The sequence below is a fragment of the Drosophila yakuba genome, chromosome 3R (genome assembly GCF_016746365.2).
Source record: "Drosophila yakuba strain Tai18E2 chromosome 3R, Prin_Dyak_Tai18E2_2.1, whole genome shotgun sequence".
Taxonomy (NCBI): domain Eukaryota; kingdom Metazoa; phylum Arthropoda; class Insecta; order Diptera; family Drosophilidae; genus Drosophila; species Drosophila yakuba.
Genome location: NC_052530.2, coordinates 19,218,108 through 19,241,967, shown reverse-complemented (window position 1 = coordinate 19,241,967; position 23,860 = coordinate 19,218,108). Strand labels below are relative to the sequence as shown.

At 44.7% G+C, this 23,860-nt stretch overlaps 7 protein-coding genes across 11 annotated transcripts; 4 read left to right on the top strand and 3 right to left on the bottom strand.

The window, feature by feature from the left end:
- The first annotated feature begins 227 nt into the window (after positions 1–227).
- LOC6537512 (gametogenetin-binding protein 2-like) lies at positions 228–3,655 on the top strand. The gene is made up of 4 exons (XM_002098022.4): positions 228–617; positions 1,348–1,914; positions 2,082–3,203; positions 3,320–3,655. The coding sequence occupies exons 1-4, from the start codon at positions 522–524 to the stop codon at positions 3,536–3,538; spliced, it is 2,004 nt and encodes a 667-aa protein (XP_002098058.1). The 5' UTR covers positions 228–521; the 3' UTR covers positions 3,539–3,655.
- On the bottom strand, positions 3,559–4,836 carry LOC6537511 (mediator of RNA polymerase II transcription subunit 27). Its single transcript, XM_002098021.4, has 3 exons — positions 4,597–4,836; positions 4,271–4,537; positions 3,559–4,130 (listed from the first exon to the last, which is right to left on the bottom strand). The coding sequence occupies exons 1-3, from the start codon at positions 4,764–4,766 to the stop codon at positions 3,686–3,688; spliced, it is 882 nt and encodes a 293-aa protein (XP_002098057.1). The 5' UTR covers positions 4,767–4,836; the 3' UTR covers positions 3,559–3,685.
- A 295-nt stretch (positions 4,837–5,131) lies between these two features.
- LOC6537510 (calcineurin B homologous protein 1) lies at positions 5,132–7,316 on the top strand. 2 transcript variants are annotated; one of them, XM_002098020.4, is made up of 2 exons: positions 5,132–5,311; positions 6,158–7,316. In XM_002098020.4, exons 1-2 carry the CDS (start codon positions 5,245–5,247, stop codon positions 6,658–6,660), a joined length of 570 nt encoding a protein of 189 aa, XP_002098056.1. In that variant the 5' UTR covers positions 5,132–5,244; the 3' UTR covers positions 6,661–7,316. The 2 variants fall into 2 exon arrangements, with proteins under 2 accessions (XP_002098056.1, XP_039231400.1); XM_039375466.2 differs by lacking the exon at positions 5,132–5,311 and adding an exon at positions 5,868–6,096.
- On the bottom strand, positions 7,247–10,870 carry LOC6537509 (protein transport protein Sec23A). Of its 3 annotated transcripts, XM_015192892.2 has the most exons (7): positions 10,773–10,870; positions 10,295–10,596; positions 8,985–10,234; positions 8,775–8,928; positions 8,075–8,623; positions 7,894–7,914; positions 7,247–7,497 (listed from the first exon to the last, which is right to left on the bottom strand). In XM_015192892.2, exons 2-7 carry the CDS (start codon positions 10,571–10,573, stop codon positions 7,408–7,410), a joined length of 2,343 nt encoding a protein of 780 aa, XP_015048378.1. In that variant the 5' UTR covers positions 10,574–10,596; positions 10,773–10,870; the 3' UTR covers positions 7,247–7,407. The 3 variants fall into 3 exon arrangements, with proteins under 3 accessions (XP_015048378.1, XP_015048379.1, XP_002098055.1); XM_015192893.2 differs by having other exon boundaries at positions 10,295–10,859; XM_002098019.3 differs by lacking the exon at positions 7,894–7,914 and having other exon boundaries at positions 10,295–10,858.
- Positions 10,871–11,243: 373 nt separating this feature from the next.
- LOC6537508 (metastasis-associated protein MTA3) lies at positions 11,244–20,023 on the top strand. Of its 2 annotated transcripts, XM_002098018.3 has the most exons (13): positions 11,244–11,466; positions 12,689–12,850; positions 15,171–15,278; positions 15,714–16,042; positions 16,130–16,450; positions 16,514–16,702; positions 16,783–17,052; positions 17,117–17,367; positions 17,784–18,034; positions 18,097–18,450; positions 18,578–18,705; positions 18,770–18,885; positions 18,989–20,023. In XM_002098018.3, the coding sequence occupies exons 1-13, from the start codon at positions 11,433–11,435 to the stop codon at positions 19,122–19,124; spliced, it is 2,649 nt and encodes an 882-aa protein (XP_002098054.3). In that variant the 5' UTR covers positions 11,244–11,432; the 3' UTR covers positions 19,125–20,023. The 2 variants fall into 2 exon arrangements, with proteins under 2 accessions (XP_002098054.3, XP_039231398.1); XM_039375464.2 differs by lacking the exon at positions 15,171–15,278 and having other exon boundaries at positions 11,245–11,466.
- A 760-nt stretch (positions 20,024–20,783) lies between these two features.
- Positions 20,784–22,208, bottom strand: LOC6537507 (3-oxoacyl-[acyl-carrier-protein] synthase, mitochondrial). Its single transcript, XM_002098017.4, has one exon. It carries the CDS (start codon positions 22,167–22,169, stop codon positions 20,850–20,852), a length of 1,320 nt encoding a protein of 439 aa, XP_002098053.1. The 5' UTR covers positions 22,170–22,208; the 3' UTR covers positions 20,784–20,849.
- A 482-nt stretch (positions 22,209–22,690) lies between these two features.
- LOC6537506 (glucose 1-dehydrogenase) lies at positions 22,691–23,730 on the top strand. Its single transcript, XM_002098016.4, has one exon. The coding sequence runs from the start codon at positions 22,730–22,732 to the stop codon at positions 23,498–23,500; it is 771 nt and encodes a 256-aa protein (XP_002098052.1). The 5' UTR covers positions 22,691–22,729; the 3' UTR covers positions 23,501–23,730.
- Positions 23,731–23,860: the final 130 nt, after the last annotated feature.

Sequence of the window (23,860 nt, the reverse complement as noted above, 5' to 3'; positions counted from 1 at the left end):
AATACAATAAAAATATTTTTCAATCGATTCGAAAAAAAAATGTAAATAAAAATAAGTTGTTTATTTTGATAGTGAGAGACATGCAAGGTTTTCTATTGCGGGCATTCAGATTAAAAAACACATACGACTGAATTAGAAGTTACAAGCCCAAATATTCAATAAATATATCGTATTTTCGATATTTAGCAGATAAATATATCGGTTAAATTATCAACATCCCTACTGGCAACCCTGCTCGGTTTTAATGGCGACCGGACCGACTTGCTGCCTACTACGTGTTTGAGATAGAAGATATTTTTGTAGCCCATTCTAGAGCGTTCCCAAAGCCACTCCAACTTCGTGGAGAGTGGAAATTGTTGTCAAAACACTATTTATCAATCCGTGCGCTGCCGCCATACTCCCGTCGATTCTAATCTCCGTTTCCCACACCCGGACCTCTGGAGAAAAGTGTGTGTCTGTGTCCCAAAGTGCCTGAAATTTCGTTTTGCCCCGTTGCTGGCTCGCGAAGTCAAATACCCATAATGGCAAGACTCACAAAGGTCTACAACACGGACGACGATGACTCCAATTACGTTGGTCGCAGAAACTTGCCTCTGGTGGCTGGCGATAAGTTAATGGTAAGCATATATCCGCACCGATTTCCGCTATATGTACGGCCATCCAAAGAAAATGACTGCCCGTAGAGAGAACCCACACACACGCACAACAGAGACGGCCGCTATGCGTGTGTGCGTGCACTTGGTCCAAAAACTTTCATAACACGTCGGATTGTTATGTGTAAGTGGCGGATGGCGATGTGTGGGTTCGGTTCTAGTTGGTGTGTAATCATGCGTTTATTAATTGAACTTGAGCTGCGATTCTGCACCTGCCACCACCACCCGCCGAACTTTTCTTCATCCGCCTCCCTGTCCGCGTCCGCCATGTTGCTGGAAAGTCCAACAACACAAACCTGTTTGTATGGACTCATATGCACCCCCACGCCATCTGTTGAGGCGATCTCTCAGGCCAAGATTCTCTGTCCAAAATCTCCTTATACCGGTTGCACACCCAAACGCATTTGCTATCAATACGTATGAAGCGCATTTTTCCCAGTTTCCAGAGCTCCGTTAGTTTTTCAAACGAACAGCTGTTTTTTGTTTTGTATTGTATGTTTTCTCGGATTGTTAATTAATTGAATATTATAATAGTACTACCGGCTATTTGACTCCTATGTTATGTGATACTGTAAAATGACAGTAGATTGGTCCTATTTATAATTTGTGTTTGCTGTATGTAATGTATTCGAGCAATACTCACGATACCATTTATTATAACTGGCCCTAATTATATTTTCCACTTTCTCCGCAGATGCTCATGGACCTGAACAGCAAAGGACTAGTAATCGACAGTCCGCTGATCCGTGGACGTGACTTGGAGGAGTTCTCACGCAAATTTAAACTGCTCACAGAGGCCGAGCGCCGGCAGTCGCTGGAGATCGACAGCACCAGTTTCATGGAAGTCCTCAATCAGTGCGTCCAGTGCGTCGGCTGCCGTAGACGCGTAGAGCGGCTGTTTCACCAACTAACCGAGACGGGGCACCGAACACTCGATCCGCTGGAACTGCGCCCCACCGCCACCCTGGGCATTGTGGAGGAGAAGCTTAAGACTCCGCAGGCACTGGGAACGCTGCTTTACCGGCACCATGAGGTTCTCAATAACCTGCTGGACAACAAACTGCGGAACAAGACGCGCTGCGTTCTCCATTCGCTAGACGCCTTCCGTGCCAAACCCTTTTCGGAGACCTGGCGAGAGGTGTGGTCCGCCATGAAGAGTAACTGCCGAAACGAGCTAACCATCATCGAGACAAAGGAACTGCACGACGTGCTGGAGAACTACCTGAAGAAACACAAGTTTTGCTCTGGCTGCCGTACAAAGGTGAGACACAAGATGTATAAATTAACGTCGAAATGTGATTCAAAGGGCAGAAGTGGGCGCGGCAAAAAATATGTTTGGGAAATCCAGAGAAATTTACAAGACTAACAAAAATGTGGAAAAATGTAAACAGTAATTTTACTAAAAAACTTTTTATTTTTTTCTTGCAGATTGAGCGCGCCTACAAAATACTAATTGGTGAAATATCTTCTAAGGAGAAGGGTTACGCGGCCCAGTTGTACGCTCATATTCGGAAGTGCGTGCCCGACCAGCACATCCACGTGACCACAAACAAGATAGAGTTCCTGGACGCTCTGATCAAGCGGGCCGAGCCCGAAGTTAACGGTAGCTACTCAAAACTGCGCGAGCGCCACGCTAAGACACTGGAAATTGCCCAGGAAGAGGTGCTGACCTGCGTGGGCATGATTATGTACGAACGACTGCGTCGCATCTACGTCAGTTTGCGGGAGGAGGAGCGCGCCTGCCAGGTGCTGGCCGCTGTGGGTGTTCATGCCCTTTGCCGCAGCTTTGACACGTTCGTGGAGCAGAAGCAGGGAATCAGCAATCTGGAGCTACTCTACCAGGAGATCAGCCGAGCGGAGAGGGCCAAGCAGATCAAGCGCGAACAGAAGAAGCTTAAGAAAAAGAAGAAGAAGGACGAGAAGAAGAACATGCTGCATCGACAGTGCGAGGATACCGAGGCCAATGAGTCCGACGAGGAGGAAGAAGAGTTGCGGAAGGCGCAAGATCTGGAGGAGGAGACTCAGGTGCAGCATGGTGAGCTAAGCGATCCAGGTGCGGACGATGGCATTGTTATAGAGACACCGCATCCGGAGCCCGAGCCCGAGCTCACGTCCAAGCCAACGAAATCGAAACCGAAGAAGCAATCGAAGAAAAAAAAGCAGAAGAATGCGGCAACCGCAAAGTTAGGTAACCCAAAGCAGATGCAGGCCACGGCTACGGTCCAACCGCTGGACGACGATCATCTAGACGTGTCCAGTTGCATTTTGTCAAACATCGCCAAAACAGTTGGCGATAAGTGCGAGGATTGCCTGGTAACCATGCCTAACTGCCAGTGCGAGCAGGATGTGCGCGATTCTGGATACGGCAGTGATCCACCTTCTCACGCCGACTCTAGGACATCCAGCGCGGTTTCATCACCAGAAGGCTCGGAAGTGTCCTGCTCAGATGGGCTGTGTAATCACGACGTCAACGACGAGGACTCAGACGACTTGCTCTTCTACAGTCATCAGTCGCAGTTGGATCACAAGTTTTCATTGTTGCAGATGTGGGTGAGTCGCAATATTTTCACTTTAAAGATAGGAAATGGTTAACGAATAATATTTATATAGTTATTGTTAATGGACGCAATATCAAAATGAAACTAATATAACTTAATTAATTTCAGGACGACTTCGACGAATACGACGACAAGGACGAGGAGATCTATTACATTCCCCAGGAGGTAGTTCTGGCATTCAAGTGCCACCGAGAACAAGTGCAGCGAAAGCGAGAGGAACTCCGCGCAAAGCTGCGCGCCAACTTCGAGCGGCTGTGCCTTCAGCATGGCGTTCAGACGCAAGTGCAGAAATCAAAACGGGCGACTTCTGCACTGGTTGGCCAATAAAACGCATTAAACCGTTGTAGTTATTCAGTCGACCGAGGCGATTTAAAAAAATCCGCCCGGGTGCATTCAAAGTACATATAATTTTTTGTTTTTGAAATAAATGAAGTATACAAGTTACAACTATCGGCGTTAAATATTTTAAAATCTTTAGCAATTTCGGCAGTCCTCGTGAAAAGGTTCGAGAGTGCGCAAGTCTCTCCACGTCGGAGGCAATCCATGAACTACGAATTTCCCACAACGCTTGCATGGTTCCAGGAACAGTTTTATATGACTGTTCAGCCAGGTCACATAGCTTTTTACTGCCAGATCGGGTAGCGTTGGCGAGAAGAAGTGCAGCATGGCTGAGTGAGCGTGCTCCTGGACTTTGCGGAACACCTCGTAACGTGACTCGGCCCACAGGTCGTCATGCTCCAGTGGCTCATCAAATCCCTTTACCGTAACCCACTCTATGAGCACTCCTTTGAAGACAATAGCCGCTTTCATCACGTTGCTTATTGTCACGATGGCGACAGCGTTTGTGCCAAAGGGACGGTAAATCCTGTACGACGTATGCGGTGGAGTGTTGATCTCACTGAGGAGCTTATCTATATGGCTAAGGATCAGAAAGAGATGGAAGTAATGATTTAAGTAAAGCTACGCACTAAAGTTCTAGACTTAAAACGATTTATGAACTTCCATACGAACTACAACAAAATAATCGCTATTTATATGTTAGTCTCACTTTATACTTACTCTGGATCGTTGTTGAAGGACGAGAAGGGCAGTCGCTGGCGCTTCTGGGAGCAGTAATTATAGGAGCGCCTTAGCGTGTTCTGGTTGAGATTGTTGAAGGCTAGGAAGCTGTGGTCGTGCACCTTGTCTATCCACTTGTAGCTGTTTACTAATTGAGGGTACAGCGCCTGTCGATCCTGAGAAGTCTCCTGCGCCAGATAGGCAGTGTTTCCGAGAGAATAGGGTGTTGGGGGCACCTGCAGCCCATTGATAAGCTGCTCTACCTCACTGAAAGTGGTTTAGTTCATATGTATTCTCCATTGGAAAAAGATTAAGTGCTCACTAACCGCAATTGCGAGTTGATGGCTCCGAATCTTTCCTGAAAGTCATGTACGAATTTATTCCGGCTCTCCTCGCCGCCCTCCCCATCGGTTCCATCGGCCAAGTGCTCAAAGCACTGCCTTACGTTGGATCGTAGGTTCTTTACGGCAGTTAGAGTGGAATTTAACTTATCCATAACTATAATTCTCGATCCGGTTAAACAAATGTTTACGTTATTTTCTATGCGAATGCTAATAGAGATGGGAGGTAACAGGTAGTGATGAGACGAAAATACTCAGGGCCTTGCATATAAAATAGGGAACTTCCTGTTCTAAAAAATATGCTTGTAATTAACAACTATTTGGTAACTTTAATATTTATCGGCATCGTTTACTAATAATTGAATAAAATATTATTAATAGAAAACACAAAAATAATGTATTCCTAATGTATAGGGGAAGCATCCCACCACTTGACAAAGTCCATCTCTAGTGCAACTATCGCAGGCTGTTTAGTATTTTTTACACCACCCGATTTTTGGCATTTTCCAGCTACTCTGCTCGAATTAAGGCTGTACACAAATCGAACTTCTGATCCAATCCAATGCCATTCAACGCTCGTCTGCGATTGTTGAAAGTTTAAATAAACTAATCGGCGCACAAAATACTGTCACCATGGGCAATAAATCGTCGCTTTTCCTGCGGAACGAGGAGATCGCTCAAATCCAGGAGGAGACTGGCTGTGAGTACGATTTCTGGGAGAGATGTTATAACCTAGTGCCCTTTTAACCGGAGACTTTTAACCCGCCGCACTAAAATCAAATACGCACTTGGATATAAATAAATTGGGCCACGAGCAACGCAAATAACAACATCACACAGGAGTGTTAAAAGCTTTTTGGGTCTAAGACCATTAACATTGATTGCTAAAATGGATTCCATTCGTCATGTTTATAAAAATTCCAAAACATTTATGTATGTGTAATGTTTTAAATAACTCCGTTGAAATTATGCAGAACTGCGTCTGAACGATCTGTGCCCGCCTTATATAAGACGTATATACACAAATGGTTTCCAGCAAAACCAATTTGCATTAAAATTGCACATGCACTTCCCGCATGACATCATGTGCTATATATATATGTACATACATATATATGAGTGGGGGGGTGTGGGCAAAAGTCGGTGCCTATCACCAATACTGGCTGTCAATTATCTAGTGTCCAAAACCGTGTAATTTCAATATTCCGGCCGCGATAACCGCACAATTGAAATTGCCACCGCATTGGAACTTGTATCCAACGTTCAACCAGCTAGTATCAGCTAAGATGATAAGGTGTTCGCTCTTATCAGCTAGATTTTATAGCCACTAATTCCGAATGGGCTCGGACTCATGGACACACCGTAAACGGGTTCCGTTCGACGATTTTCGTGGCAAAACAAATTTATCTGAACAGTATCGTACAACAAATTGGAATTGTGTTCCCAAGCTGTAAAGCACTGACTTATCATTAATAATCATTCAATGTAATAACGAATATAACTTTATACTGTTCGCTGATAAATTAATTTTCAATTCATTTTTCAGTCACCCCCAACCAAATTGAGCGACTTTACTCTCGCTTCACCTCGTTGGATCGCAACGATTGCGGAACCCTGTCCCGGGAGGATCTGATGCGAATCCCGGAACTAGCCATTAATCCGCTGTGCGAGCGAATAGTTCACTCCTTCTTTGCTGAGAGCAATGACGATCGGGTGAACTTCCGGCAGTTCATGAACGTACTGGCGCACTTTCGGCCGCTGAGGGATAACAAGCAGAGCAAGCTCAACAGCCGAGAGGAGAAGCTAAAGTTCGCCTTCAAGATGTACGATCTGGATGACGATGGTGTGATCAGCAGAGACGAGCTACTGTCCATCCTGCACATGATGGTAGGCGCGAACATAAGCCAGGACCAGTTGGTCAGCATTGCGGAGAGGACGATCCTGGAGGCAGACCTTTGCTGCCAGGGTAAGATCTCGTTCGAAGACTTCTGCAAAGCTCTGGACCGCACTGACGTGGACCAGAAGATGTCTATACGGTTTCTCAACTAAGCTGGATTTAGGGATCACGAGGAAAAATCAAGCTTCATAGTCAGTGTGTACCAAATAGTTTAGAATGAAGTAAGTCGAGAGGCATTCCGGCGGGTTTCTGAAACCTCTGATGATTTAAAAACAGAGGTTGTTGTTCTTATTATACCAGAAGTGTTTTTTGAACATTTAAGAGTTTCAATTTAATAAAAGTGTTGCACATTTTTTTAAACCTCTGGAATTTGCATGAAGCTTGTCTAAGGTATTATAGTTTTGAGGTCATTATTTGTTTTGATCACAGGTGCTACTGACACCTTTACAAATAGAACCAATTGTTTGGTATCTCACTGTTTAATGTGTCCGGAAATCTGATCAAATATTAATGATAAAAATAAAAAAAAAAACTTTTGTTGTCTTATTTCTACTTTCCAAACTAGTGTTTAAAGTCTTGTAGGTTTCAGGAACGCGCCGGATATATTTGTATTAGTAGTTAAAGAAAGATGTGCAGATTTCATTTTGTTATTACCTTGTTTTTATAACTACAAACTCATTCCACTCAACGTAAATTATTACCTTGTGTTCATCCGCTTACGAATAAAAGCAACGCGGATTAACATAATTTGAATAGTTTATTGCGTTATCAGACGATCAATTGGAATAAAGTTGGTGTATAATTGTAATTGCATTGCCTGGACCAAAGATTCCAGGAGTCGTTCGCCTTTTTTGACTTCGCCAGGAAAGAAAGCGCCTGAAACTAGAACCATAGTCTATTTATGTGGTAGTGGACACAGCCAGCTTCTTAAGGTGTTCCATGAACAGCTGCAGCGATACGTCATCCGTGAGCACTGGAGCACCGCCATCCTGTCGAGATAATATCCAAAAAATTAGTCATACGATGGGAGGGGCGGGGTTGGGCCAAGTGGAGAGGAAAGAAATGAGAAAGGGCTACAAACACCGAGAAGGTTCCAACACCAAAAGCCGCTTATAATTATAATGTATGAATTACAAAAAATCATGTTTGAAATTATTAAATACATGAAAAACTAGAAACACAAAATCTTTGGTTAGATTAAACCGTTTGGTCACAATGCCTCTGAGATTAATTAAAAAAAAAAGCAGAAAACTTATTTTGTATCATGACAGTAAATAAGAATGGATTTAAAATGCAGATTGGACTTAAACCATTAATTTTCCCTATTATTCCAAATAACTAAATTTCCCAGTTTAGATGTTAAAAGATAAACAAAAATGTACTACCGTGACTTGACCAATAGGCGCCTGCGATTGACAAAGGAGCGGTTACGGGTACGGATTATACAATGAGAGAAACAAAACCAACATAAAACGAGATTAAGATCAAATTTTCGATGTCGCAAAAATACGCACTGCAAAGATCAAACAAATGTGGCCAATTGCTGGCCATTGCTACGAGACTCACCTGCCCGTAGGCGTACATGTTGTTGTGCGTCTGCGAGGGGTTGACCTTGGACAGGAGGAAGCGGGCCTGGGATCCGCCGTGCTCCGTATCGATGTAGCGAGGCATGGGGAAGCGCGTTTGGAGAATCTCTTGCGCATCGTCCACCGGCGCTTGCAGCAGCTGCTTGAAGTTCTCATACTCGGGCATGTCCTGGTATTTTAGAGCTCGCCACTGGGCGATAGTCTCGCCGTGGTAAATTAGAATCTGGAAAAACGTGTCCATCAGGAGGATGCGATCCGCCTGGATCGAAGCCGTATCGAGGAGCACCGGTTCTGGAGGTCCGTTGAACGAGTAGCTGTAGAGAATCGGTTGGATCATGATCAGCGATTGGGTGAGGTCCTCGCGCATTAGCATGTGTCGATAGAATGTGGTCTCGTCGGGTGAGTTGTTGAAGACCTGCAGGAACTGCGAGCGACGCAGGTGGTACATGAATTGCGGGAAAAGGCTAAAGTTCTGCGACAGCCTGAAGCTGTTGGGATCGTCCTTTGAGTACTCGCCGAACTTTTGACACTGCAAAAGCAGAAAAGACAAAAGGATTATTTTGGGCATATATGGAAATTGGGAAACAAAAATAATAAGTGTGGGCGTGAAAGTTTTGGGCGGTTCTTCTGGATGAGATACAATACAAGTCATTTAAGCAAATGTTACACAAACAAATTACCAGACGAATCAACTGACGATCAACCCAGCGCAGAATATCTGGTCCTTCGTCAGTCTCAGCACGATAGACGACCATACGGGCCATCAGAACCGCGGCAGCCTCCTGATCGAAGCCGGCGCTGATGTGGTGCACGTTCGAGGTGGCATCGGCCCAACTAAAAAGAGATTGAAACACTTAGGAAACTCTTGGTTGATTTCAGGCAAAACATACTTTCTAGCCAGTGTGGTAACTCGGATTCGACGCTGTCCACTTGGATGCTGGTACTGCGTAATGAACTGTATGCAACCACGCCCGCCCTGTGGAATGGGGGCTGCATGCTGGTTGACCACCTCAAAGAAGTATGCCACCGTGGAGCTGGGATTCAGTGTGCACAGCTTCCACTGCACCGTATTGCCCATGCCGATCTCCACATCCGACACCGACGGGCTCTTCACATTCAGCGACACACACGAGCCGATCCCACCGGAGATCTTCAGCTCGCGCGAGCACTTCACCTCCAACGTTGCATTGAAGGCCATCTTCAAGTCGTTGCGACCATCACGTGCGAACACGCGTTGGAATGTCTGCTTGAAGAGCGATGAGTTGAACGAATCGCCCATGACCATGTGGCCGCCAGTAGAGTTGCATAGTTGCTTCATCTCTAGCAGGCCTGTTTGATCCAGTGCACACGAGTATATGTCGACACTATGCCCGTTGGTGGCTGCCCGCAAGGCCAAGGCATCATAATGTTTGATAGCCTTCTTCATAAATCGCACGTTGTCCTTGTGGATGTCGTGATGCGAACGGATCGGGTGCTTCAGCTCGTCGTCGACCACCTGGCCGGGGCCCTGGGAGCAAGGGCCACCCACGAATGTCATAATGCGGCCGCCCGTATTGGGGTAGGTGCACTCCAACAGACCAACCGCAATAGAGAGGGCGGCTCCAGTGGAGCGCAGGTAACGCTTGCCCTGCGGCACCGGCCAAGGATCGCGCTGCAACTCGCTAAGCAGATCGCCCAGTGCAGCGTCACACTGGCCGATCGGCTGCAAGAAGCGATGGGCGGGCGGCACAGGGGCTGTTGCTCCAGCCGGCTGGCCAGGCAGCTGCTGTTGTTGCTGCGGCCCCGGAGCCGCTCCACGCCCAATTCCGAGCATATCCTGCACCTGCTTGGCAGTCAGGTCCTTGGTGCCGCGGAACACGTAGCTCTTAGAGCACCCTTCGGCGCCCAGCTCGTGCACCTGTATCATTTTTCCGAATGTTATCAGACCCACGAGAGCGTTGGATGGCAGCAGACTTAGCGACATTTGCAACGAATCCTTTAGGGCATCTAGCTCGTCCTCGTCCATACAGGTGTCAACCAGAAAAATGAAGACGGGCGGCATCGTGGGGGCCCGGGTAATAGTATATTCAATAGTACTGAATCCAGGAATCAGCTCCGCTGGTTGGTGCTGCTCTGATATGGCTGCATATTGTGGGGGAAACTGAAAAAAATGACTGTCATTCAATGCCGCAGAGGGTTTAAAGATCACCAATGGGCTCACCGGGTTGCGCTGAAAACAGAAGTTGCACACCCACAACTTGGCACGGTAGTCGACCTGGCACAGGGGATTCAGGATGGCTCTGCAATTGCTACGGGTGCACAAGACCGGCTCATATTGAATAGGCGGCAGGTCGGGGCGCTCTTTCAAAGGCTGGTAAAGACAAGCCAGGGGCACCACCAGCCTACTGGCTTCGATGCGACTTGAGGGCCACACATTCCACGTCAGACGCACCCCGTCGCGGTCTTCGTTCTGCTGGATGAACTCCTCGTAGGTGGTCATAGCCGCAACACTTAAATGTACTTCTTAAATGGGAAAAACCCTGTCAGACCACTGCCAATTGGAAAAATCGCTCGGCCACGTCACGAATTGACAGCTAGTCGTGACACCTTTTCTGCTGGTGACAGCCAAAATGCTTACGCGAAGGTAAACAAATTCGCGAGAATAGTTTTTAAGATGCTTATTAAATGAAATCACTCACTTTAAGAACAATTTATAAAAACGTACAAAACGTAGAAACCAAGACTACGAACTATTATAGAATTTTCAGTGCAAACGTTGCAGATCAGGGAAGATAGTTTTCAAACGATACTATCGCATGGGCGCGATGAGCTTTATTTAAAAATGAAAAAATAAAATCAGCAAGAAGTAATAAATAGTAATAAATATGTTTAAATATATTTATGCTGTTGGTATGGGTTGACTCGCTAATTACTCAGTTCATTTTCTGTTTGCTTTTTACTATTCAACGAGTATATATAATAGAAATATTGATAGATTCTATAATGCATATAATTCGGAATGCCGTTTATCGTTTTCCTTTTTGTCTTAACTATGTCCCAACAATTTTTTTTTAACACATCATCTATCGATTGCCATCGATTGCAAACTATCGCCCCGGGGAATGCATCCCTGGTGCAGCTGTTTACTCGGAGCTGTGTGTGTGTGTGTGTATTTTTTAGAGTTGGGTTGTTTCTAAGATGGCGACGAAAAAAACGCGTCTTCTTATGTGAAAAATGCAATCATAACAACTCGATTTTTTTGCTAATAAATGTGCGCTAATTTGGAACAGGACCATTGAAAAACAGTGCTAAACGTGTGCCGAGTGTTTTGCATGTAAAAGTTTTGGTGCGGGAGTGTAATGAAAATGGCCACAAATATGTATCGAGTCGGAGGTGAGAAAAAATTTCCCGTACCCGCTTTTCTATCATGTTTCGTTATCGGCGCCGCCGTTTCACAGTGTGCGTGTGCGTTTCAGCGTATATGTTTGTGTGTCCAGTGTGTGCGTATGCGTGTGTGTTGTGTCTGAGAAGGGCTTTCCAACAATAACGAAAGTGCATTTTAATTGCCAAAAATCCTTTAGTGGTAGTCCCTACACACGTGTATATGTATGTGTTATCAATCCCAAGAACCATCCGCCCAAAAGGAGAGACTTTTTCAATTTCTTTAAAATTTCTGTGGGGGAGGGGGCACTGCTTTTGTGCCGCAGCTGCAGCAAGTGTTTTCGACGTGTTCCAACCGATAGGCTTTAACTTATGCTCTGGGTGTATGCGTATGTGTGTATTTTAGGGCTAGGGAACTGAATTGCATTTGCATTTGGATGTGGATTTGCCGAATTGTGACCTCTCCAGCGTGTGTGTTTGTTTGACTGTGGGCGAAAGTGTATCTCACTTTTGGGTGAGCCCACCCGCTTTGTTGTGTTTTCATATGCTAATGAGCTTTTGAGCATCTTCCCCCACCTTACGCGTCCTCCTCACTCTGTTTAACGCACTTTTTGTCAACCATCTCGCTCGCACTCGAGCGGTGACGTTATTGTGGTGTCTTCACCTGATTTTCGCAAGTGTGTTTGTGTGTGTTCTTTCGAAATGGAAACAAGCTCGGTCAGATACGCAAGCTTTCAATTAACGGAATCAAAATAAATAATAATGGCATATGTATATATTTGTCGAATTATCTGCTCTATTATTGTCTCCATCGGCGTTTTTTGTTTCCCGTTTTTAATGGCCACGCACACAGTCACACACCTTCGGCGATGCTTTCTCACTGCCTCCACACTTTCTTTTTCATCTCTCTCCATTTATCTATGTATCTGCATCCCAAAATGTATCAGAAATGCACACGATGTATGCATGTATAGTATATACACATATATATGGAATTTCTTTTTATGTTTTTGTAATGGTCACCGACAGGTTCCGCTGCAGTTGTTGTAGTTATACGGATGGATAGCCCCATTTGTATTTAATTGCGTTTTAGCTTGTAGTAGTGGCCGCAGTTAAGTGAATCGCATGTATGGGTGTCTGCGCGCTTACCTATGACGTATGAATGAAGTTGCAGTTCTCCCGTTCCTTGCCCTGCTTGTATCAGCCAGCCACTTCAAGACTCTACTCTTTTCAGACTATGTTTACGTTGAGACAGCGCCGAACAGTCCCTACTTAATTCGACGCATCGAGGAGCTGAACAAAAACCAAACCGGCAATGTGGAAGCGAAGGTCATGTGCTTCTACCGCCGCCGGGATCTGCCCAATCCGCTCGTGCAATTGGCCGACAAACACCAACGTGAGTAGAGAACCCCTGTTCCCCAAAAACCGCATCAACATCTTGCGTTACGTTACCCCTAAGTGTGTATATTTTTTGTCAACAAAGTGAGGTTATGTTGCCAAGAGTCGTTGTCGTGGCCTTCAAACAAGTTAAAAGTTAAAACCTGACGACCAGATCTGCTAAGTACATTCCCCACAAAACAACAAAAAAATGAACCCAGAAGAGGCCACTGTGTGCGCGGTGTAAAGGCATGTGGAAAACCAAACCACCCAACAAACCACCCGGCCCTCCAAACATCCCGTAGCCCAAGTCAAATTTTCTGAGCAACAAGAACCGCAGTGACAACAACTGTAAATGCAGAGCCAAAACGGATTTCGTCCAGCATCCGTCTCATCCACATAAACGGGCAGTGCAACCACCTTACTTCGAACCAGATGCCCCTATTAAGGGGCCAAATTAAGATCAGTATTAAAAAATAGTCGACATTTATGTAGGTTATTACATTAGATTAAACTAAAATTTTTTAGTATCTAAAAATGCTTTCGGCACCGATAAACACGCTTCGTGGTGCGGTAAGACCAAAAAAAAAAAAGAATGGGCAATACTGAATTATTGAGTTCAACCTTAACCATATGTTATGGTGTCAGTAATTTGCTCTGATGATGTTTGACTGTAATAAGCTGGGCTGCACTGTACCCGTAATGCGGTTGTTGCTGTTTTTGGTTGCTACTAGGCGGTGCGGTGCGGTGCAGACATCAATGTGAATGTGATACTTGGTTCGGCTGTAGGTAGACTGGCTGTCTACCTCTGAAAAGCTGCCACACATACCCAACCCCAACCCCAAACCCAAACCCACTGACACTGCTGCTCTGTGTGCACGAAAATGTTCGTCAGAAGTTGGGATCTGCAGGGGATTGAAGGTGGAGTAGGGTGTGTGGAACTATGGCGATGTAGCACACGCAGGGAGGCGCGCTTTGCATTCGTGTATACATACACACACCGACTTCATCCACTGCCACTTGGTCGTTCCAAAAAATTAAAAAAAAACCACGACCAATTGGGCTGAATTTTTGGCTTTGGCCACCCACTCGAATTCGATGCGTGACCGTCGCGAAAATGCGTTTTCCGGAGGCTAACCCCGCACAGCAACCCTCCTCCTGTACTCCCACAAGCCGACATGCGCCAACAATTCCCATTAATGCAGCCCATTAACATCATCGGGCCACTGTCGTCTAGCTTTATTTCTTATTTATTTTATTCATTACGCTCCACGAGCCAGTTTTAATATACTCCAACCCGAAGGTTTGGACTTTGTGAAAGTGTCTTTGAGAAGTAGTTTTCCGAAGTCCAAAGCTCAGATAAACCTACAATTTTTTTGGGATAAAATTGTTACTATGTTTTCTTATAAACTCTCAGTTCGCTTCTGTTTGCTGCCGGAAAGGGTTTTTTTTTTTTTTTTGAAAAAATATCAACATTAGTATTTAACTTGAAGCTCGTAACATAATTAAATTTTATTGTAAAATGTAAAAATTCTGATAGCCGACCGCCTGGAATAACCACTCTCAGGTGCTAATCACAATGTCAATAGCAGGCCTTGAACTTTGCAGGGGTGTGGAAAGGGTGTAGAAAAGCAGATACGCTCGAAAGGCAAACAAATCCCACAACGGCGCAGCCCCACCACCCACTTTTGTATCATATCTATAGCCATCAAATAACGCCCAAGCCTTTACCCTCCATCCACCACCCGTCGTCCTCTTCTGGGTGGTCTAGCTTCATCTTCGAAACAAACACAAAATACAAATACATGTACACGTACATTGCTTCGACTCTCTTCTGTGACACCGGCGATGCACCCACGCTCGTTTGTCCACCGAGGAGGTGGGGTGGTGCTTTTTGCCGCCCCCTTTAGAAATGCCAAGCGTACATTTTTTAATCAGCCCAGCGAATTTCCAGGAAATTCATGGGGGTTACTCTCGGATTTTGCAACCCACAAATTCCGGGAAAGCTTGAATGTATATTAAAACGAGTAACGGGCATAAATATACAGGGTTTTGAAAAAGTATTACTTATAAAAAGAGAAAATCATATTATAGATAATTTATTTAAATAAAGGCTGAACACTATTTTTTTAAATGTTTAGTGAGTTCTCATCAAGAAGGAATATATGACCATCCTGCATCCTTAGTACATCACAACGACTCTTGGGAAGTTATTTCTAACTCTTTAAAATGCTTTTACTTATAAACATAAGCACTGTCAATAAACGCATTTTTCCAAAACGCAACAAATCATACCTAAATCCTAACCATCTTAAATATAAAATAACGCATCACATCAGTGGCCACCGCCGAGGACTCTCCGTTGGCGACCAAGCTGAAGAAGACCTGGCTCCGCACACCCGTAAGCGAGGAGCAGGCGGCGCAGGCTGTCCTCGATCCCTCAATAGGTACCACTTCCAGCTGATTACTCAAGTACTATCTGCCACTTTCGTAGTCCCGTAGCTCAGAGTCAAGACTTATGCTCTCATTTGTATGTTTAGCGTTTTAAGTAGAGCACGATAGTAATTTCTGTAGTGTAGTTACCCTATCTAAGTTGGTAATCCTCATTTAAATTCTATTCTGGCTTATGGAAATATAATTTACTATTAAATGTTAATAATATTACTATTAAAATGATTTAAAAATTGCAATTGTTTTCATTTGAATAGATATCAAGATTTGTACATTTATTTTGGTTACCATCAACCTATTAAATACTCCTAATTTTTAGTATCTTTATAATTATGTCATTTAACATTTTAAAAGTTAATTCAGGCTAATATGATCCATTTTAAAACTCCGAACCGGATCGACGTACCTAATGTTTTCTCTGGTTTTTTTAGCTGCCCTGGATGAGGAGCGCACCAGTCCGACGCAAACGTCCGGCGGAGGAGGTTCAGCCACCGGAAATTCCGGCAGCAACAGTGGCGGCACTTCCAACAACAACAGCAGCAGCACTGGCAGCGGAGGAGGAGCGGGTGGCGCCGGAGGTGCAGGAGGCGACGCGGAGAAGGGCGAAGCGTTGACCAGCAAGCAGCGCTACCAGATCAAGCACCGCGAGCTATTTCTGTCACGCCAAGTCGAGTCGATACCCGCCACACAGATTCGAGGCAAGTGCTCGGTGACCCTGCTCAACGAGACGGAGTCCCTGCAGAGCTATCTAAATAAAGACGTAAGTTTCTTGTTTGCTTACATTATGCACTTTAAAACCCCGACAAAAAAAATGATGGCTAATGGTTACTAATAATTCGACCCACAGGACACATTCTTCTACTGTCTGGTATTCGATCCAAATCAGAAGACGCTGCTCGCTGACAAGGGCGAGATCCGGGTCGGCAGTCGCTACCAGTGTGATATACCCGCTAAGCTTAAGGACACCGCCACCGACGACCGCAAGCTGGAGGAACTAGAATCGCTGATGTGGACGCCAGAGCACAGTCTGACCGACCGCAAGATCGACCAGTTCCTCGTCGTCTCGCGCTCCATCGGCACTTTTGCTCGAGCCCTGGACTGCAGCAGTTCGGTGAAGCAGCCCTCGCTGCACATGTCCGCCGCGGCGGCGAGCAGGGACATCACACTGGTAAGAGACAATTTTGATTTATCGATGGGGTCATAATGGTTTTTAATGGTGTTTACCTTTCAGTTTCACGCAATGAACATTCTGCACAAGCACGAGTACTCGATTGAGGAGTCTATGTCGTCGCTAGTTCCTTCCACTGGGCCGGTGCTCTGCCGCGATGAAATCGAGGACTGGAGCGCATCGGAGGCGAATCTTTTTGAAGAGGCGCTGGAAAAATATGGCAAAGACTTTAATGATATTCGACAAGATTTCGTAAGTTATAATGCACATTTATTAAGCGTGATGAAATTTAAAATATTTAGATTGTTTTTAAATGAAAATTATTTTTTCAGCTGCCTTGGAAAACGCTGAAACAAATCATCGAGTACTACTATATGTGGAAGACCACCGACCGCTACGTGCAGCAAAAGCGAGTGAAGGCCGTCGAGGCGGAGCTGAAGCTCAAGCAGGTCTACATACCGCAGTATAACAACAATGGCAAGGGGAACGGAACGTCTGTGAAGGCTGGCGGAGGAATCTATAATGGAAACACAAACGGGAGCACAGATCTCTCTAACAATGGCAAACCATGCGAATCTTGCGGTACAACAAAATCATCACAGGTTAGCCACTGGGATAATGTACTTTTATTTAACTATGTTATTATAATTGCCTTTCCGTCCACAGTGGAACTCGGTCAACAGTGGGCACAGTACGTGCCGTCTCTGCCTGAGCTGCTGGGAGTACTGGCGGAGGTACGGCAGTATGAAGTCGGCGACCAAGGCCGATGGTGGCGATGGCGACGCTAAGAAGAAGTCACCATCGGCTGCGTCGACGCCGACAGCCACGTCAGCGGGTTTAGCTACAACGCCGACGGCTGTGGTCGACCTGAATGATGACGAGAAAATCAGTGATCTTACCAATCGTCAGTTGCACAGGTAGGTGCATTCTGAAAGAAAATAGATAAGTAAAATCTAGTAAATCAACAAAAATGTTGGAAATGTTTAAGCGTAATGTCTTCATTATATATAAAATATTACGAAATTTTTTTAAAATCCTAATTTTTTCCTGTTTGAGTTCTTTTAAATTGATCATTTTGTTGTTTAACTTTTATTTCATTTACTTGCATACATTTTATACATGATAGGTTTAATTTATCAATTGTATACATATTTTGTAAATGAAATTCGTATGGCAATGTAACATTCCTTCGTAATACCTATTAAATAGAAGAAATGCCTGAATGCAGTGCAATTTCGAGATAAAACGAGTAAAACATGCTCTTTTTTATTGTTTTTTTTTTTTAAAGGTTTATTATTATTGCCCGAGTGTATTAAAATCTTTTTTCCTACAGATGTTCTATTGTCAATTGCGGCAAGGAGTTCAAGCTTAAGACCCACCTGGCTCGCCATTATGCGCAAGCGCACGGCATCGCCATCAGCTCCGGATCGCCGCGGCCCATTATGAAAACGCGCACTGCCTTTTACTTGCACACCAATCCCATGACACGGGTGGCGCGTGCCATCTGCCGTAGCATCGTTAAACCGAAGAAAGCGGCGCGACAGAGCGCGTACGCAATAAACGCGATGCTGGTGAAACAGGAATGTAAGTCTCCTTAGCTATGATAGCTCTAATGATCCACTCTTATGTAATATGTTTATCTTTAGTTACAAATCGTATTAGTGGAAAATCACAGGCGGAAATCAAGAAGTTGCTGTTGCTAAAACCCAAGGATCGGGGTAGTGTAACCAAGATTGCCAACCGCCTAGGTGCGCCGGGCAGCGGACCGCATGAATGGCTAGTACTGACGCCCAAGGACAAAATGCCGCTGCCGGCTGTTGTCTCGTTCCCTAAACCTCCGAAAGCGCCCGATGGCAGCTTAGTATATGACCGGGTGCCGAATAAGTCACCCGATGTCGTAGCCGTGCCGGCCGACAAGGACCTCACAATAATTCCCACGCAAGCTACGTCGACGATACGAAAGCGGGCACACGAGGAACAGCAGTTGAATGGCACTGAAGGTGGGTGTTACTTTACATAAGTTTTTAAATACGAATCCGACGTAATGTGGAAGTTATTGCTTCGTATGAAAGCAAAGCATTAAGTTTATATTATTATATTCTGACTAATTAGTTCCGTTTCTTGCAGTCACTATAGTTCCCAGCGGACCTCCTGCCAAGCGGCCAAATAAGGATCCCATGCCCTCGCATTGTCCCAGTCCTGAGCAGTTTGCGGCTATGATGGCTGCATCTGGACAGCCGCTCTCCAGGCATCATGTGAGTAATACTTTTCTTTTGGCTGGTTTAATTTTAATCGATTTATACATATTCGTCTTTATAGCTCAATGGTAAACAGAAGATTGCGCAGATGGCCCGCGGTGGCAACGGACGCAAGCAGGTTATCAGTTGGATGGATGCGCCGGACGATGTTTACTTTAGAGCTAACGATACACACAAGTGAGTCCTCTGAAAATTAGAATAAAATTATTTGCCTCAACTGGCACTTTATTTAAATTTTTTATTATTTATAATTTATTTAATATATTTTTTTTTTTTACAGAAAAACGAGAAAAATACTCTCCGCCGTGGACCTGCGTCGCGCGGCGCGCAAACCATGGCGAACACTGCCCATTAAACCTGCAGCACCCGAGCCGAGTAGCAGGCCCATTGAATCACAAATCGTTATACTGGACTGACCGTCGCCGGCGAGCAAATTGACAACATCAGCAGCATCGGCAACCAAGTTGTTATCGTCTTCAGCAAATAGATTCGAGCAGCAACACCCTCCATTTCCATACACTATGGATGCACTGCTCAACTAGGAGCATTCTCTGGTTTGAAGGGCTTGCCATGTACATACCCCCGCAGCACAAGGCACACAGACGTGTGGACAGGCATTCGACTTAGGATCAGTGTAGTTACAGCATCACTGTACGACAACAGAACAGAAACCGATAGCAACCACAAACCACTTTATTAGCGCTTAAATAGATGTCTTTTTAACAACAAATAGTAAGATAGGAAGTGTTAAGGTCTGTAGTAACAGTATCAGAACGCGAAACAACAAAATATTTATAATTTTTTTATGTATTTGAAATTTAAAATCTGAACACACCGAATGCAAGCTGCACTTTCCTATAAAGGTGTAAGCTTCAACGCGCGAAACTCAAAAGTTCGTTGATTCGTTTAGTACACAGCGCATTTGAAATAATTTTAACATGCATATGTGAGTTTGAGTTCTTTAGATATGTTCTGTAGAACTTTAAAATCCCGCTCTAAAGTTCCACCCTTAATTTCCTAAATCTAGCTAAAACCAGATACGTAATTATGAAAATGAATGGCCTCCGAAAGTTTAAAATATTTTGCTGTCCAGATTTGAATTGTAAGCCGAAAGATATATTTATAATTGTTTGAGCGATATAAATTAGAGAGTGGAGAAATTTAACAATGTTAATGAATGTGACGTGCAAAATTAAGTAATAAAAACACAATGATTTCTGCTGTAACTAAAATTGAACAACGTAAACCACAAACTGTACAGTAAAAACTAAAATTAAAAGGTTAAATTTCGAATAAAGTGTATTTTTATAATTTATGTAACAAACGAAAGTTTGGTCATTCAAGAGCTATCACAAACACACACAGCCTGCACACACCCCTCACCCACACCCACATGTAGCACATTATTTACGCATATAATTAGTACGAATCTAAGCCGCATATACATTCAAAGTGTATGATTACACGGAGATAGCAAGGAATGTCTAGACTCTAGAGATAGAGCAGCAGGGCAAGCTGAATCCAGCAGAACATCAATAGAAAACCAATAAAATTAAATGATTATGAAGAGTTTCGATTGTAAGCCAACATACTTTAGTTTTACGACCTAAGCAATTTTGTAAAATAAAAACACTTCAAATTAAACAATTAGTTAAGTCAGATAAGTGAACGGATTGAAAGCTGCAACTATTGTCAAATCCATGCCCATGACCACAGCAAAAGCCGTGCGAAAGCAAAACCAGTCATCAGCCACTGATTTTACCTTAATTTTCCACAAACTCCATTGCTTTCAAACAAGAAAGGCGGCGAGTTCAGGCAGCAAAACAGCAATAACAAACAGCGACAAGCAACAGAAGCAAATCAAACAGAGCTATATACATAATTATATACCTATATATATATATTATATACAGATATACAGTATAACAGTACATACATGGCGCATTGAATAAGAACATTACGCATAATCCTTTTTACAGAGCAAGAAACTGACGAAGACGACGACATGACGGCCAGACAAGCAACCGAAAAAGTTTTCCAAATAAAGTTTTAAAACTAAACATTTTTCCTAAAAATATGCAAACATTCAAGGATTTTATTTACTTGGGTCTTTTAAAAAATAGTTAACAACTCTTAGCTAATTATTCAATGTAGCTAGCAATGCAGAGTGAAGCATTAGTTCCTCCGAAGCCAAATGAATTCTTGAGGGCAACGCGTCGTTTTTGATCCGATGACCATTTAGTAGCTTTCGTGATCACATTGACGTCCACATCGAGATGATCAATGTTGATGGAGGGCGGGAGCTGGTTTTCCGCGCAGGCGAGCACCACAAAAAGGGCTTCCAGGTTGCCGGATGAGCCCAGCAGGTGGCCATGCGCTCCCTTTGTGGAGGAAACCCTCACCTGGGGAGTGTGTTTCCCAAAAACACGACCTATAGCGTGTGACTCAATGCGATCCCCAGTGGGCGTGGAGGTTGCGTGAGCGTTTACATAGGTAACATCCTCTGGTGCAATCCCAGCATCCTGTATGGCCCGCTTCATGGCAAGAGTGGCTCCGGCACCATCATCGCTTGGCGAGGTTATGTGATAGGCATCGCCGGATAATCCGTAGCCCAGAATCTCGGCTAGAATAGGAGCTCCCCGAGCGCGGGCGTGCTCTAGTTCTTCCAGCAAAAGGACAGCTGCGCCCTCGCCCATTACGAAGCCATCTCGAGATTTGTCAAACGGTCTGGACGCAACCGCCGGATTATCGTTAAATGCGGTGCTCAAAGCCCGCAGTCTGCAAAACCCAGCGATAGAGAGGGGGTCTATGCAGGCCTCGCCACTCCCCGCCAGCATCACATCCGCATCTCCGCTGCGAATAAACCGCATGGCATCCCCCAGGGCATGGGCACCAGTGGCGCAGGCTGTGGACACCGAATGGTTCGGTCCTCTTAAGCCATTTCGCATACTGATGTGACCACACGCCATGTTGGGCAACAGCCTGGGCACGAAAAAGGGGCTGACTCTGTTGTAGCCACGTTGTAGCTGGTTCCAGGCTCCATAGACCTCTGCCAGGTCGAACATTCCCATGCCAACGCATACTCCAAACCGTTCAAGCTCTTCCTCGCTCAATTGCTTGGGGCACAGCTTTCCGGTGGCCAAGGCCTCCTCCGCCGCCAATACGGCCAACTGTGTAGCGGGGCTCATCAGCTTTATGTCCGACTTGGTCAGATGCTGGTCCAGCTGTAGGTTTTCCCTCGGGATTTGAGCCGCAACCTGGCAGGGCAAGCCCTTGAACCCCGGACCTAGCCGAGAAATGGCCGACTCGCCGGCCAGGATGCGTCGCCAGGAATCCGGTCCATTGTTGCCCAGCGGTGTGACTGCTCCACTTCCCGTGACCACCACTCTTCGGCGGCCAGATTGCGTGGATAAGTTACGGTACTGCCTGACCAAAATATTGCACTTCCCTAAAACCCGCATTTCGTTTACATGATCACGTAAGTGAGACCGTGTAGTCCGTTAAATATACCAAGACTTAATATTTTAAAATATACCAACATTCATTTTTTTTTTAACAGAAACATTTCATGTAACATATAAATAAGTATGAATTTATTGAATAACAATCAAAATATGTTTGTTGACCAACAAATTGTATTATTTACGTATATTTTTTAGAGGAACATATTGTGTTAAACAAGCTTTGCGGTTGTTTAAAATTGTATGTCGTATCTTAAATTACTATTAATAATGCATTATTTAATGGTTGGGTTTTATTAATCTTGTTAATGAAGCTATTACATTATTGCAAAAGCTAAATAAAATGGGTCAATTGATTTTAAAATTGTTATTCCCCATTCACAAAAATTAAATTCTGGCAAATTTAATTGATCAATTTATAAGATCTTTTAAACATAAATCAAGTCAGATACCGTTTTTCTAAATTAATTTTTCTGATTTTACCTAGGTGACTACCCCTATTAAAATCAGCAAGATGCGTACTGAGCTTGAGACCCCCTTACATAATTCTGGTTGGGATCATGAATTTCGCCGGTAAAGTGGTCCTTATAACGGGAGCAAGTTCCGGAATCGGAGCTGCAACCGCAATTAAGTTTGCCAAGTACGGTGCCTGCCTGGCCCTTAACGGTCGCAATGTGGAGAACCTTAAGAAGGTAGCCGAGGAGTGCAACAAGGTTGGCCAATCGCAGCCAGCCCTGGTGGTAGGCGATATTGCCAAGGAGGCGGACACCCAGAGGATTTGGTCGGAGACCCTGAAGCAGTACGGCAAATTGGACGTGCTGGTCAACAATGCCGGAATCATCGAAACGGGCACCATCGAGACCACTAGCCTGGAGCAGTACGATCGCGTGATGAACACCAACCTAAGGGCCATCTACCACCTGACTATGTTGGCAACCCCCGAGCTGATCAAGACCAAGGGCAACATCGTGAACGTTTCCAGTGTCAATGGTATTCGCTCTTTCCCCGGCGTCCTGGCCTACAACATATCCAAAATGGGCGTGGACCAGTTCACCCGCTGCGTGGCGTTGGAGCTGGCTGCCAAGGGTGTCCGGGTGAACTGCGTAAATCCCGGGGTGACGGTCACCAACCTGCATGCCCGTGGCGGCATGGATGAAGCGACGTACAAAAAGTTCCTGGAGCACTCTAAGACCACCCACGCCTTGGGTCGTCCTGGAGATGTCAAGGAGGTGGCTGCGGCCATTGCCTTTCTGGCCAGCGATCAGGCCAGCTTTAGCACTGGGGTCAGCCTGCCGGTGGACGGAGGTCGCCATGCCATGTGCCCACGCTAAATCCACAGGACATCGGCGAGGGAAATTTTAGACTCGCCTGCATGGATATTTCCATGAGTAAATGCATTTAAGTCGCTTTTTAATTGTTACTCTGCTTTTTATATTTGATTGTGTACATAATACTGATTAACATTTATTTTGCCATGTTTATTCAGGACCAAACTAGTTGCCAAAAACTAGCTTTAGCCTGATCGTGATTTGGATTATAAGCTACTAGCTAATTCTTTAAATGTTTATCTCTCAATTAATTTGTTATCTCAATATTTCTTTTAATTTCATTGGGCATATTCGAGCTCTTTATTCCAAGTTTTTGTTTAGTTAAAAACGTTTTGTTGTATTTTTTATTACTATTTATTGATA